This window comes from Physeter macrocephalus, chromosome 11 (assembly GCF_002837175.3).
Source record: "Physeter macrocephalus isolate SW-GA chromosome 11, ASM283717v5, whole genome shotgun sequence".
Lineage (NCBI taxonomy): Eukaryota > Metazoa > Chordata > Mammalia > Artiodactyla > Physeteridae > Physeter > Physeter macrocephalus.
This window is the reverse complement of record NC_041224.1, coordinates 39,644,553-39,660,304: the sequence shown is the minus strand read 5'-3', so window position 1 is coordinate 39,660,304 and position 15,752 is coordinate 39,644,553. Positions and strand designations below refer to the sequence as shown.

General features: G+C 45.3%; 1 protein-coding gene across 1 annotated transcript in view; it reads left to right on the top strand.

The window, feature by feature from the left end:
- Positions 1-4,135, top strand: part of MESD (mesoderm development LRP chaperone) — a 10,571-nt gene extending 6,436 nt beyond the window's left edge. Inside the window, exons 2-3 of the mRNA XM_007126344.4 lie at positions 969-1,201; positions 2,566-4,135. Of these exons, the coding sequence (XP_007126406.1) occupies positions 969-1,201; positions 2,566-2,824 (492 nt within the window). The 3' untranslated portion in view covers positions 2,825-4,135. The remainder of the gene's footprint in view (positions 1-968; positions 1,202-2,565) is intronic.
- The last annotated feature ends 11,617 nt before the right edge of the window (positions 4,136-15,752 follow it).

The window sequence follows — 15,752 nt, the reverse complement described above, 5'->3', positions numbered from 1 at the left end:
GGCCGCAGCAGAGGGAGGCCCGCATACCACAAAAAAAAAAAAAAAAAAAAAAAAAATCATAAGTTCCTTCTGCTGCCTCCAGTGCCAGCCCAGCACCTCCGGTGATTCTTCCCCCTTCTGTATTTGTAGCTCCCTTCCCCAAAGGGAAGGACCTGGTTCTCATTAGCCTCAATACAGTCGCTCCTTTGCTCAAGCCTAGAATTCACAGATTGTGGTTCAGAATTGTGAGCTTACACCACTGCAGCAACCAAACCTACTACCTAGAATTGAATATTTGTTTATGGTTCTTATTTTTTCGGTGGAATTGATGTACATGAAATGCAGATTTTCAGTATGCAGTGAAAATTCATGAGTTTTGACAAGTGGATCCATCTGTTAAGTTATCCACACCCCTGTGAAAATACAGAGCATTCCCATCACCCCAGAAAGTACCCTTGTGTCCCTGCTCAGTCAGTCCCACCTTGTAAACCTCTCCCCCAGAGGCAGCCACTGTTCTCACTTCTGTCGTCCTGGATTAATTTTACCTGTTCTTGCGTTTCAAATAAATGAATTGTATAACGTGTCTGATTTTTGTGCTCGGCTCTGTCACTCTCAATGTAGTATTTTTGAGATTGGTTGCATGTATCAGTATTTGTTTTTCTTCATCGCTGTGTAGTATTTAATTGTATGACCAAACCCGAATGCGGCCGTTCTTATAATCTACCATATTGGGTAGATTCTTTGAGTGTGAAAAAGCTTTAGAAACCCATCACGTGGGGTTCTCTGTGACTGGTGACCTGGAGTGATGAGTGCTGCCTGAAATTTAGGCTTTGCTTGAAAGTCAAGTGGAGGAGGGAATCCCCTGGGTTTACTTCTTTCTGTTATAATTTAGATCATAAACCTGCACCTGACATCATACGCAGATGTTCTTGCCTTTGCCAGTTGAAATGCACACTTTGTCTGATGCTTTTTTCCCCCCATCCTTATAGAAAGATGACGACATAGAAGAAGGAGATCTCCCAGAGCACAAAAGACCCTCTGCACCTATAGACTTCTCACAGATAGACCCGGGCAAGCCTGAGAGCATATTGAAGATGACAAAGAAGGGCAAGACTCTCATGATGTTTGTCACTGTATCAGGAAGCCCCACGGAGAAGGAGACGGAGGAAATCACGAGCCTCTGGCAGGGCAGTCTTTTCAACGCCAACTACGACGTCCAGAGGTAAAGCAGAAAGGGCTTGCCGAGAAAATGGGGGCTGTGCTGGGGCTTTTTCTGTGTCTGTGTAATGGCATATCCTTCCTGGCAGTACTTATAAGGGCTCTGGACCTTTCCTGTCTAGTCTGTCTTCTTGTACATTTATTTATTTACCTTTTTTTTTTTCTTTGAAGAAGAGCATTCATTTTTGGTCAAAGCCAGTAAATTTATTTGTTTGTTTTAATATCTCATTTGATCCTAAAGCTATTTATCTTTGTGTCTTTTAACTTTCCTTTTATCTGAGCAAGAAGCTGTATAGCTTAGCCTCTTTGTGGGCAAATTAGTTACAGTTTGACAGTAGTGTGCCTCTTCCTTTAGAAGTCTCTGGTCGTCAGAGAATGCTTTTCTGTGTAGCTATGTTTACACATAAGCTTGGAGCAGACTGTTGCTTTAAAGTGAAGGAGCCCAGTTGTCAGAGGTCAATATACTCCTAAGATGCAGTTTTAAGGAATTTCCTTTTTCTTCCCCCAAAACAGTTCTGAAATTTAGGGTCTTCAAATATCTTAGTTCCAGAAATGTAAAAGGAATGAAAAGGAATGAAGGAGTACTCAGAGAGTGTCCAGGATGGCAGAATGCTTTTGTTAGCTTAAGTAGACACTTAGGGGAACAAATCAGTGCTGTGGTGGTTACTGGTCCAGAGCTCTCACCGATCTCTGAAGTGGTGGGGTGTTACAAACGGACGGGTGGTGTCGTAGGTGTAGCCCCTCGGGAACAGAAGGACTGTGCCCACTGGCCACACTAGTGGTCCATCCACCCAGGCTCCATTCTGTTCCTCTCTGCTCCTTGGGGCCTGGTGAGTATGGACGTACTTGGATGCTTGCTTTAACTTCCAGGGTTAGGATTTCTGTTCAGTAGCCGAGCATCCTCCTGAGCCCTTCATGGGCCTCTTATGACCTGATCGGAACTGGTGTTTTTCAGCCTTTATCAGCAGAGGCCTTTTGTCAAATGAAAACTTAGCTGGGCCCTTCAGAATGTAAAACGGACCCAAATGGCAGCCTCCCCCTTGCTGCCCCGGCAGAGGCCCTGAGCCCCGTCTTCTGCCTCCCAAGGCCCTCTTCCTAATCCCACCCTTCACGTGAGCAGCCACTTCTACATCACACACCACCCCCCGCCCCGAGATTCTCTTTTGTTTTGATCTGAGCCGAGGTGTTAAATAGTTCAGCCAGCTAGTATTTTCAAACAGTGACTGTCAGACCTTCGAAAATAGAATGTTTTGTTCTGTATTCATGTAGAATTTGAAAAAGATTTCTCGGTTAAGTGCCACAGGACCTCTCTGACCCATTAGCCCTGTACTAGCGGTGAGCTGACTATGGTCCCGTCTCTCTGTCAAGGTTCATCGTGGGGTCAGACCGTGCCATCTTCATGCTGCGTGACGGCAGCTACGCCTGGGAGATCAAGGACTTCTTGGTCAGTCAAGACAGGTGTGCCGATGTAACTCTGGAGGGACAGGTGTACCCTGGCAAAGGAAGAGGAAGCAAAGAGAAAAATAAAACCAAGCAAGAGAAAGGCAAAAAGAAGGAGGGGGGAGAGCCGAAACCTCGGGCTTCGAAGGAAAGCAATCGAGCTGGGAGTAAAAGGGAAGAGCTGTAGTGGGGCAGCTGCGGGCTCTGCAGAGGAGCGCGGGGAGCTCAGCCAGGGCGCGTGGGCCGGGGGCGGGCGTGGGAACCACACAGCCAGGAGTTCTCTGCTGGAAAAGGTCTGCCACATGACCAGTTTCTGGTCAGTGTAAGAGTTACTGTTTAAAAGGCTTCGAGTCGGAAGACAGAGGTTTTGTAATTAACATGGGACACTGACAAATTCACGTTTACTGTAAAATCACTTGAAATGGAAACCTGGCAGTGCCGCTGTCTCCCGTAAATGTGGGGAGTCTCTGGCTGGACTGTGGCACCGCTTCCTTCGCTGCACCTGCTCTCATCCGGCAGCCTGCTGTATCCATGCTTTTTATTTCTGTTAACTGAAAGGATACCAGGTTCTCATCCGGCAAACTTAAGACTCCTGACTTAATTGAATCAGACTCACCATGCCACAGACATCACTTCATTACTGTGAGATTTAAAACGCTCCACAGGAGCACTGCACGGAGCTCCGGTATCTAAATATACAATCAGGACGCCAGGACGCTTAAATCCCAAATCTGTGCAGAAAATGCAGAGAACAGAAAATAATGCAACTTGGAAATCCTGAGTATTCACTTTGAGTTTCTTGGACTTGAATCCCTCTCGTCAGTTATAGAGAACTCTTGGTATCTGTCAGGTTTTATGTGGTCTGTAAGTCCAGGTGTTCTGTCAGAATATAACTTTATTTAGGAAAGAGTAATGCCGCTGTTGAGAGTTGTGTGTTCCATTTAATGTGATGATTTTCAAGGGTGTAAATCGGGCATCAGCAGAGTTCTTTGCAGAGTGTAGCAGAAGACTCAATAACCTCATTCACTTCTAAACATTTTTCTTTGATAAAGTGCCTAAATTTGTGGTGTTTTTGTATGGTACTAATATGATGTGCTACCTGTTACTGTCTGATGTTGCTATTCATACGTCACAGCCTACTCGAAGAGTTACAGAATTTATACACAGGTGTCATTTTTAAGAACTAAAAATTATTTATTCAAAAAGGCTTCCATTGTGATTTTAACAAATTAAAAACAGCACGCACACGGTTACAAAACGTCATCGTTAAAGAATGGTACAAAGCAAACAGGCTTGGCCTCCCCTGCTGCCACTGCCTTGTCCCAGTGGAAGCTACTGTTAATTTGTTTTCAAAAAGGAAAGAAAGGTACACTTACTGGTTTATAGTGATATGTATTTGTCTTGGCCTTACGGCCTCTATTTCCCCTTCTGTTGGTAACTATTCAGATCTCCCCACGGTGATCCACACCCTCTTCGTTTTCTGTTCTGTGCTGTAGGGGGATGTTTGCCCTGCAGGCCCCCCACTCCAGGGAGGAATTAATCCCAGGGTGAGTTTGCTTGAGCCACCTCAGGAAGAGGCGTTCTGTGTTTCTCATACAATCTGAACCCAGGGAAGTGAGGCTGGAGCTGCTGCTGCCCTCTTGCCCCCTCCAGGGGAGGGCTGTCTGAGGATGAAGCCGGCAGTGGCGAGTAGCAGGGAGAGAGCCGAGTCCTGCTGGTATCGCCTAAGCCCCCGCATCCAGCCTCGTCTGAAACCAGCCCTGTCCCTGGGTTTTTTCAGTTTTTGCCTGGGCGATTTGTTGGGTTTCTGTCGTCTGTAGCCGTGATGGCCTCGTGTATAGGGCAGCCGTCCTGATTGGATGCTTGTCTTCATTAAACAGAAGGGCTCACACCCTCCACCCTGCCCAGGACCTTGTGTTTCTGCTTAGCTGGCTTTCCGTGTCACAGTGTACACGTCTGTCTCATTGCTTCCTATGGGATATGCGGCCACATCGGCCTGTGTTGACTAAGCTTCTGTTATATGCTGGGCACCACTAGATGCCAGCAACAGTGTGGATATGGCCCCTGCAATCGTGAAACAGTGATTTGGTGGGGAAAGACAAATACTAATCCTATACAAAGTGAAACGGCAACCGTTGAAATAGGAAAGAAGTACAGTGCCAAGAAGTGGAGGAATCTGGGGTAGTCAGAGGGGACCTCTCTGAGGCAGGAGGAGGGAGTAACCTAGGCAGGGGAAACAGTCCATGCAAAGGCCCTGTGGTTAGACGGAACAGAAGAGGGACAGCAGGAAGGCCAATGAAGAGGCTGGGGCACAGCACAGGACCAGGCTGGACAGGTGAGTTATGGAGGTTTTATGGGGGCCGAGAGCTTATACAAGTCTGTGGGATCTCTTAAAGAAACAGTACACCTTTATGAATAAGAATTACGAAAGTGCCGATTTATTTGGAAGATTCCTATGTAAGAGGGGCCCGTTCACTTGGAAAATCCACCTCTGCAAGCCAGCTGTTAAGGTACGGAACTACCTTACCAGGCGATAAAGCTAAATGCTTGCTGTCCTGACTCCTGTCTCCCTGGCTATCCTCCCCCCCTCCCCCCGGGAAGCCCTAGACCTTGTACGTTCCAGTAATGAGGATGAAAGCTGGAACTGTAGCGTCTGTGTGGGGTGCACAGGGTCTGGTAGAGATTCGGGGGGACCGAAGGATTTTAGCTGGGGCGGGGTGGATTCGAGTGGTAATCTGATTTGCACTGGCTACACCAGAGAATTGATTGGAAGCGGGCAGTGGTTGGTGTGAGGGGCAAGTTGGGAGGGTCTTTCAGTAGTTCAGGCCTTGCTTGAAGGTGGCACAGGATGAGCTGGGTGGTGGTGAGGTTTGACCCACGGTTCCCCTGCACAGCACAGCCCCTGCTGATGCACGTTGAGTTTTCAGGGTCTCACTGGTACGTACAGTGCTGCACTGGACATTTTAACAGATATTACCAACTATTTTGGTAAACTTGTGTTTATAGCTGAGGGGCAAATGCCTAGCAGTGGAATTGCTAGAAGAAACAAATTCTAACCTTCCCATGCAGACTGCCAAATGACCCTCCAATGTGGTTTTGTTAACTTAGCTTTGCTAACAGTAGACCTCAAATCCTGGCCAGCACTGGGCATTACGCTTGCCAATTTAATAGATGTGAAAACCACATCTTCATTGGCTACCCTGAAGCCACCCTAGTGGAGAGGCCACGTATAGGAGCCACAAAGAGAGAGAGATGCTCAGAGAGCCCCACCTGTTCCAGCCCCAGCTAGGAGTCATCCCAGCCCAGGTGCAGACAGGTGAGCAAGTGAGCCTTCAAATGCTTCCAGCCTTCAAGACGTCCCAGCCATGCAGGAAGCAGAAAAGCCATGCCCAATCTGCAGATTCATGAACAAGAGAAATGTCATGTTTAAGGGAGGGGCGGGGGGTATATAATACATACACACATGCACATTTATAAATTCATTTTTACTTTTTAAATTTCTTAATTTTTTTGTCCGCGCTGCACGGCACGCGGGATCTTAGTTCCCCGACCAGGGATGGAACCCATGCCCCCTGCACTGGGAGCGTGGAGTCTTAACCACTGGACCACCAGGGAAGTCCCCAATTTTACTTTTTCATGTTTGTTTTCATGTCTCTTGATTTAATACATTCACATGACATCTTTGACTATCAACTATGAAACATGAGAACTTAATAATCAGACATCCTTCTACCCCCCTAGTTTTTGATAGTTAGGTTGTGGTTTTTAGTACTTGTTTCCTTTATAACGTTAAACCTCTTTTTCTTTTTAAATTAAACCAACTTAGTATGTATTAATCCCTCATCAAGGTGGAGGAATTCTCAAACCTCCTTCCGTCTCCTGATTCTTCTTTAAGAGTGTTATTTGTACACTGACAAGTTGTGTAACACACCCATTGCTCCATTGGAGTGGTCTGAGGCCAGCCTTATCTTTCCTCGTAGAAGCGACTGCTTTTTCGATCAGATCCTGGGGATCCTGCCTCATTCCTATCATTCAGTAATTTTGCTAAAAAGATTTTTCAAAATCTTTTTTTATTCTCCTAGAGTATGGTGTGTCATTTCCAACTGCAATTTAGGTGGTTTTTTTCCCATCATGTGAAAAAAAAATTATCTTCTATTGTTAACTTATTTTCAGTTTTGTGTTGGTGTTTTGGGCACCAGTTTTTTTCTTAGCTCCGAAATGAGTTGTTTTAAATCTCATTCTGTTTTTAATCTGTTTTTATTGAGCTGTTTTTAATAGAAACCAAGTTTTTATTAAATTCTGTGAATTCAGGAAGTCCAAATGGAGACTCTGTACCTTGCGGATTTTGTTTGTTTGCTTTTCTGAAAGAAACTGCCAACTTTGTTTTTGTATCTCATTTTTTTTCATGTTTGCTTTTTATTTATTTTCTTAAATTTTATTGAAGTATAGTTGATTTACACCTTGTGTTATATTTTTTTCCCAGAATAGAATATTTTTCTGTATTTGTACATATATTCTTTTGTGGTGGTTGTTTTCTAATTGCAGCATGTTTGGATAGATACCACGTCTTTGTTTTTTCCCCTCTTGTTCGTGCTTTGTAGACACAGCCTTTCCCAGACCTTGGCCTAGACCATCTGTCTTTGGTGAATTCTCCTGACTCCCTTCCCTCCTTATCTGAGCATTGTTTGTTTTCCTGGAGCTGCAATTCAAGGCCCTGAGTATTGCTTTTTCTCAGCTTTTCTATAACCTAACAGGAAAGGGAGGGGGCTCAGGCTGTGTGGCCTTGCTTGATGAGTGGGCTGTGCCCTCCTGTGATTTTTACCAAATGTCCTAGACCTTGGTGGGGTCGGGTGCGGGGGGGCGGTGGGTATCACTCTTCCTAGAAAGTTTCCTGTCCCGCCTTCGGAGAGTCCCTCTGATTAGCAATGGACCTCGGAGCCCTGGCTGCCCTCTGGGAGGGTCAGGCTGGAGTGTTCCTCTCTATCTAATAACCATGTTTCTCTCGCCCCTGTAGAAGGAGGAAAGGCCATGCCAAATGCTGCTTTTGGCCAGGGCAGGGCTAGGCATCGGCAGTGAAGCACTTGCTTCAGGCACACGATGTAAGGGGCATCACAAAACTCAGTAAAGAGAAATAATATTTTAATTCTGTATTTAAAAAATCAAGTTAATGTTAAAAAAAAAAAACAACTGATGATGCAAAGATGAAAATGTTAAAGACAGGAGCCAGTCAGAGCAAGGAAGAGGGTGAGACAGTGAGGCTATGCAGGTATGGGGTCAAATCTAAGGTCTTAAACCAGCGGTCTTTAAGTAGTATTTCTTCATATGTTAAGAGTTCATATTCCCTGACTTACCAGGTTCGTGCTTTCAGAATAAGACTTGAAAACCTTATTGTACAGGTGTCACAAGAGCTCCATGAAAGGAAGACATTCACCCACCTGCACAGCCTCCCAGCTATTCAAGCCCTGTTCATTTGACCAAGCTTCCTTTCAGGTTATTATCTCTGAACTTTATGATCACATAGTTGTCATCATAGCAGAAACAGAATTTTATTTTTGGCTTTTTCCACTTAGCCTTGTATCATAATGAAGTTTCCCTGTTGCTATATGGCCTTCACATTGAACATTTCAGTGGCTGTGTAACAGTCCCATCCTTTTCCTGCAGAGAAGGTTGAGCCGGCTACTTAACAAGGGCATGAGTCTAATCTGCGTCTCATCCGCATCCCCTTCCGGGAGTGTCTGCTTCATCCCGAGGCTGCCCTGTTCGCAAGAGTGACCCTACTCCCCTATCCCACCCACCTTGGATGGTCACAGTCACTTGGACCAGAGGTGCGCACCTCACCCTGGGCACACACCTGGTTGGCAAATCAGATCCTCTCGGCCAGAGGCTGAATGATTTGGTAGCTGAGTCATCAACAGTGGGACAACTAGAGTGAAGGTTTCAGAACTTCTGTTGGTGAAATTTCTGGACCTGCCCTGAGTGTCTGACCTCCTGGGTCTTGATTATTCTGGTTGTTCCCGGATTCTGAGAGCTCTAGATCCTTATGAGCTTTTCACCAGAGCTACTTTGAAGAAGTTTCTGCAATTGGTCTGATCTCCCCACTCTAACTTTTTTTATTCTCTGTTTTTATCTGTCTAAACAGGGTATGAAACAAAGCAAAGATGTCAGGACCCTCGTTCTGTGCTGTATCGCCACTCTCTTGACCTCTTCCTATATTGTTGAATATTTGCGTTCTTTTTAGTTACCCACAATTGTCGATTTCATTGAAATTAGTTTTTCTTCTGCCTTAAGATGACTCCTTTAGTATTGTTTTCAGGATTACTGGAACAAAGGACACGTTTTTTTGTTTTTGTTTTTGTTTTTTTACATTTATTTATTTATTTATTTATTTATTTTGGCTGTGTTGGGTCTTCATTTCTGTGCGAGGGCTTTCTCTAGTTGTGGCAAGCGGGGGCCACTCTTCATCGCGGTGCGCGGGCCTCTCACTATCGCGGCCTCTCTTGTTGCGGAACACAGGCTCCAGATGCGCAGGCTCAGTAGTTGTGGCTCACGGGCCTAGTTGCTCCGCGGCATGTGGGATCTTCCCGGACCAGGGCTCGAACCCGTGTCCCCTGCGTTGGCAGGCAGATTCTCAACCACTGCGCCACCAGGGAAGCCCAAGGACACGTTTTTATTATACGTTGTCATTTTACTTCCAAAAGGATTATATCAGTTTGCACGGTCACCAGCAGTATATGAGCAGACCCATCCATTCTGCCAAAAACTCACTAGAATTGGGCATTATTTTTAATTCATTAATGTATTTATTCATTCAGAAATATTTATTGCTCACCTACATGCCAGGCATAGTTCGAGGTATAAAATGTTAATTAATTTTAATTTGCATGCTTCTCAATCTCTTGGTGGACTCTGTTAAGGAAAAATTTTGCACTAGACACTTGTTAAAAATGGCAAGGAAGATTTTATTTACGACTGTTGCAAAAGGGGAAAGAGATTGAATTCAACTCTGAACGCAGTTAATCAAAGAGCAGAGTGAGAGGGTCAGTGGATGGAAAATTAGATTAGCTATCAAGGGTAGGGGGCTGCTTGCTAAACTGGCTTCACTGGATTCTTACCAAAGAGTGGCCCAAGGCTGAGCTTTCAAGGCGGGGGAGGATTAACCTGACCTGGAAGGACTCTTTGCTAAACTGGGCTCAGCAGGCCGAGGTTGAGGCCTAGTTGAGGTGAGGCTTCAGAGGAACCTGACTCAAGTTTGCTCAAGGAGGCCGTCTTTGTCCACTCTAATTTTTTTTTTTCAACTCCAGTTTTTGTAATGTGTGTGCTCCTTATTGAACATAGAAATTAACCCTTTGACTGAAAGCTGATGAAAAAAATGTTTTCCTGTGATGATGCTGTGAGGTACCTTGTTGACCAGGCTGGGTGAGGCCAGGGCTTGAAGCTGAGGGGCCTTTACAGTAGCCAAAGCTTGGGCTCTTCACTCGGGGGTCCTCGAGGGTGGACATCTGGGAGGAAAGTCCCAAAGAACAGGCCTGGCTGAACTCATCTGGGGAGCAGAGGAGGAAGATGTGGATGATAATGGCTACAACAAACACGTTTTGGACTTGAGAACTTCCACCGGCCTCCCATTATTATCCACCTTGTGTGAACCTCACACCTGCTCTGCCTTGGAGGTGTGGGCAGTTCCTGTTCACAGGTGAAACGGGAGGGGGAGGGGGTTTGCCCCTGATCACAGAACCAGCCAGTGCTCTGCCTGTTTCATAAAACCCCTATCGGGTGAAGTAGAAATGTTCATTCTTTTCACCTCACCATCCAGAGAACCAAGACACAGCTGGGGAAAGTGATTTGGCCAGAACCCTCTAGAGCAGGGGTCCCCCTGAAGAGACCATTAGCATCTTCCTGTGAAAGAAAATCAAGTCAAAAATTAAGGGACACCATCGACATGTCCATTGACAAAGGAATGCATAAAGAAGATGTGGTACATATATACAATGGAATATTACTCAGCCATAAAAAGAATGAAATAATGCCATTTGCAGCAACATGGATGGACCTAGAGATTGTCATATTGAGTGAAGTAAGTCAGACAGAGAAAGAGAAATATCATATGATATCCCTTATATGCGGAATCTAAAAAGAAATGATACAAATGAACTTATTTACAAAACAGAAACAGACTCGCAGACTTAGAGAATGAACTAATGGTTACCAGGGGGGAAGAGTGGAAGGAAGGGATAGTTAGAGAGTTTGGGACTGACATGTACACACTGCTATATTTAAAATGGATAACCATCGAGGACCTACTGAATAGCACAGGGAACTCTGCCCAGTGTTATGTGGCAGCCTGGAGGCTTCAGAGGAACCTGACTCAAGTTTGCTCAAGGAGGCCGTCTTTGTCCACTCTTAATTTTTTTTTTTCAACTCCAGTTTTTGTAATGTGTGTGCTCCTTATTGAACATAGAAATTAACCCTTTGACTGAAAGCTGATGAAAAAAATGTTTTCCTGTGATGATGCTGTGAGGTACCTTGTTGACCAGGCTGGGTGAGGCCAGGGCTTGAAGCTGAGGGGCCTTTACAGTAGCCAAAGCTTGGGCTCTTCACTCGGGGGTCCTCGAGGGTGGACATCTGGGAGGAAAGTCCCAAAGAACAGGCCTGGCTGAACTCATCTGGGGAGCAGAGGAGGAAGATGTGGATGATAATGGCTACAACAAACACGTTTTGGACTTGAGAACTTCCACCGGCCTCCCATTATTATCCACCTTGTGTGAACCTCACACCTGCTCTGCCTTGGAGGTGTGGGCAGTTCCTGTTCACAGGTGAAACGGGAGGGGGAGGGGGTTTGCCCCTGATCACAGAACCAGCCAGTGCTCTGCCTGTTTCATAAAACCCCTATCGGGTGAAGTAGAAATGTTCATTCTTTTCACCTCACCATCCAGAGAACCAAGACACAGCTGGGGAAAGTGATTTGGCCAGAACCCTCTAGAGCAGGGGTCCCCCTGAAGAGACCATTAGCATCTTCCTGTGAAAGAAAATCAAGTCAAAAATTAAGGGACACCATCGACATGTCCATTGACAAAGGAATGCATAAAGAAGATGTGGTACATATATACAATGGAATATTACTCAGCCATAAAAAGAATGAAATAATGCCATTTGCAGCAACATGGATGGACCTAGAGATTGTCATATTGAGTGAAGTAAGTCAGACAGAGAAAGAGAAATATCATATGATATCCCTTATATGCGGAATCTAAAAAGAAATGATACAAATGAACTTATTTACAAAACAGAAACAGACTCGCAGACTTAGAGAATGAACTAATGGTTACCAGGGGGGAAGGGTGGAAGGAAGGGATAGTTAGAGAGTTTGGGACTGACATGTACACACTGCTATATTTAAAATGGATAACCATCGAGGACCTACTGAATAGCACAGGGAACTCTGCCCAGTGTTATGTGGCAGCCTGGATGGAAGGGGAGTCTGGGGGAGAATGGATACATGTATATGTATGGCTGTGCACCTGAAACTATCACAACATTATTAATCGGCTATACTCCAATATAAAATGAAAAATTAAGAAAAACAAAGAAACCAAAATAAATAAATTTTCATTTATTCATTAATTTAAAAATAGTTAAGGGACATGCCCACTAGGGGGCAGCAGAGACCGGCATGCTTCACGGCATCCACATTGCTCGAAGCTCTGACTTTGCCATCCACCCTTCGGGCAGAATTCTTCAGCTATTATTTTAATGAACAGATCACTCAATCTGTGCTTGCCAAATATTTGTGAACATCTGCATACGCCTCTCTCTGGATTTCTCTTTGAAACCTAAAAGATTATCTGCTCCGTGTGTCCTGTTCGACATAAATTAACTTACGTCATCCTCCTAGCAACCCTGTGCAGTCGATACTATAGTATCATCCCCATTTTACACACAGGGAAACTGAAGCACAGAGAAGTTAAGTATTTCTTCCGCGGTCGCACCACTAGGAAGTGTCAAAGCCAGCATTTGAGCTCAGGTCGTGGGGCTCTGCCTGGGAAGACGGCTGCTCCTGTCCATCTGGCCTCATTGCACACCCGCTCGCCTAGTATGTACCTACTGAACACCTACAAGTTCCAGGAATTCAACCGGTGATGGGGGTGAAGGCGAACAAGGCAGTAAAGACCTTGCCCTCCTGGTGTTTACAAATGGCATTAAAAGATGCTCCATGTCCCTTTCCGTTTATTGAGCATCCACTGTGTGCAGGCTCTTTACATTATTTCATTTACTCTCCATAGCCCTGCAAGGTTGCAATTCGTTAGCTGTTAGTGTGAGGCCCGTTAGAGCACAGCTTTGGAGTTGCACTGCCAGGTCCTGCATTTTAGGAGCTGTATCATCTTATGGCACATCATCTAATCTCGCTTAAGGCTATGGGCACTAATAAAAGTTCCTGCCTCAAAGACGTGCTGTGAGGATTAAATGAGTGAATCCACGTGAAGTGCTTAACACAGCATTCTGTACGTGTTAACTATTATTGTATTTTTCTTTTTTTATAAATTTATTCATTTTATTTCTTTACATTTTTGGCTGTGTTGGGTCTTCGTTGCCGCGCTTGGGCTTTCTCTAGCTGTGGCGGGCGGGGGCTACTCTTCGTTCTGGTGCATGGGCTTCTCATTGTGGTGGCTTCTCTTGTTGCGGAGCACGGGCTCAGTAGTTGTGGCTCGTGGGCTCTAGAGCGCAGGCTCAGTAGTTGTGGCGCACGGGCTTAGTTGCTCCGCGGCATGTGGGATCTTCCCGGACCACGGCTCAAACCCGTGTCCCCTGCATTGGCAGGCGGACTGTCAACCACTGCGCCACCAGGGAAGCCCTTGTTTGTTTTTTTAGATGATTAAACAGAGACTCATAGGGTTAAGCCTCTGGCCCAAGGTCACTGCTAGCAAGGAAGGAATGGCATCCTTCCCCTCTGGAGGCAGTGCTCTGTTCACTGGAGCACCACAGCCTAAGGAGGGGGATGGGATAGAAGTCTGCATGGGCTGCAGAGATTGTTCCAGAAGAATGGCCATCTGCCCAGTGCAGCGTATGCAAGAGCAGAGTGGGTCTGCTTCTGTTCAGGCAGGAACATCCACTGCTCCCACCTCCTTGGCACTGCACTCCCAGATACTTGCATTGTTGAGGACCTTCCTGCTTAGGTCATGTGGCGTCACCCTGAAAATGACTAGGGGCAGAGCTGCCCTTGTCCAGGATGGACTGCAGGCTGACTGTGCTGTTTGCTAGGACAAGGAAATTTCCGGGGGGTCAGATTACAGGTCTCATCCAAGTGTCATAAGCCAGAAACTCCGGGGCCCTCTCCACTTGGCCCAGCATCTGGGGAAATCTGAACTGGCAGCTGGGACCACGTGGTAAACTCTCCCTAGATCTTGTTGAATTGATTCAAGCCTATCGATGAGCCCATCACTCAAGTTCTGTCAAACCCTGGATCTCAGCAGCCCCCCTTGCAGGATTTTTAGATCTTAGTGCACAGTGCCCTAGCACACTCAGAGCAATTTTTTTTTTTTTTTTTTTTTTTTTTTTTTTTTTTTTTTTTGCCGTACGCGGGCCTCTCACTGCTGTATAAAGAAGATGTGGTACATATATACAATGGAATATTACTCAGCCATAAAAAGAATGAAATAATGCCATTTGCAGCAACATGGATGGACCTAGAGATTGTCATATTGAGTGAAGTAAGTCAGACAGAGAAAGAGAAATATCATATGATATCCCTTATATGCGGAATCTAAAAAGAAATGATACAAATGAACTTATTTACAAAACAGAAACAGACTCGCAGACTTAGAGAATGAACTAATGGTTACCAGGGGGGAAGGGTGGAAGGAAGGGATAGTTAGAGAGTTTGGGACTGACATGTACACACTGCTATATTTAAAATGGATAACCATCGAGGACCTACTGAATAGCACAGGGAACTCTGCCCAGTGTTATGTGGCAGCCTGGATGGAAGGGGAGTCTGGGGGAGAATGGATACATGTATATGTATGGCTGTGCACCTGAAACTATCACAACATTATTAATCGGCTATACTCCAATATAAAATGAAAAATTAAGAAAAACAAAGAAACCAAAATAAATAAATTTTCATTTATTCATTAATTTAAAAATAGTTAAGGGACATGCCCACTAGGGGGCAGCAGAGACCGGCATGCTTCACGGCATCCACATTGCTCGAAGCTCTGACTTTGCCATCCACCCTTCGGGCAGAATTCTTCAGCTATTATTTTAATGAACAGATCACTCAATCTGTGCTTGCCAAATATTTGTGAACATCTGCATACGCCTCTCTCTGGATTTCTCTTTGAAACCTAAAAGATTATCTGCTCCGTGTGTCCTGTTCGACATAAATTAACTTACGTCATCCTCCTAGCAACCCTGTGCAGTCGATACTATAGTATCATCCCCATTTTACACACAGGGAAACTGAAGCACAGAGAAGTTAATTATTTCTTCCGCGGTCGCACCACTAGGAAGTGTCAAAGCCAGCATTTGAGCTCAGGTCGTGGGGCTCTGCCTGGGAAGACGGCTGCTCCTGTCCATCTGGCCTCATTGCACACCCGCTCGCCTAGTATGTACCTACTGAACACCTACAAGTTCCAGGAATTCAACCGGTGATGGGGGTGAAGGCGAACAAGGCAGTAAAGACCTTGCCCTCCTGGTGTTTACAAATGGCATTAAAAGATGCTCCATGTCCCTTTCCGTTTATTGAGCATCCACTGTGTGCAGGCTCTTTACATTATTTCATTTACTCTCCATAGCCCTGCAAGGTTGCAATTCGTTAGCTGTTAGTGTGAGGCCCGTTAGAGCACAGCTTTGGAGTTGCACTGCCAGGTCCTGCATTTTAGGAGCTGTATCATCTTATGGCACATCATCTAATCTCGCTTAAGGCTATGGGCACTAATAAAAGTTCCTGCCTCAAAGACGTGCTGTGAGGATTAAATGAGTGAATCCACGTGAAGTGCTTAACACAGCATTCTGTACGTGTTAACTATTATTGTATTTTTCTTTTTTTATAAATTTATTCATTTTATTTCTTTACATTTTTGGCTGTGTTGGGTCTTCGTTGCCGCGCTTGGGCTTTCTCT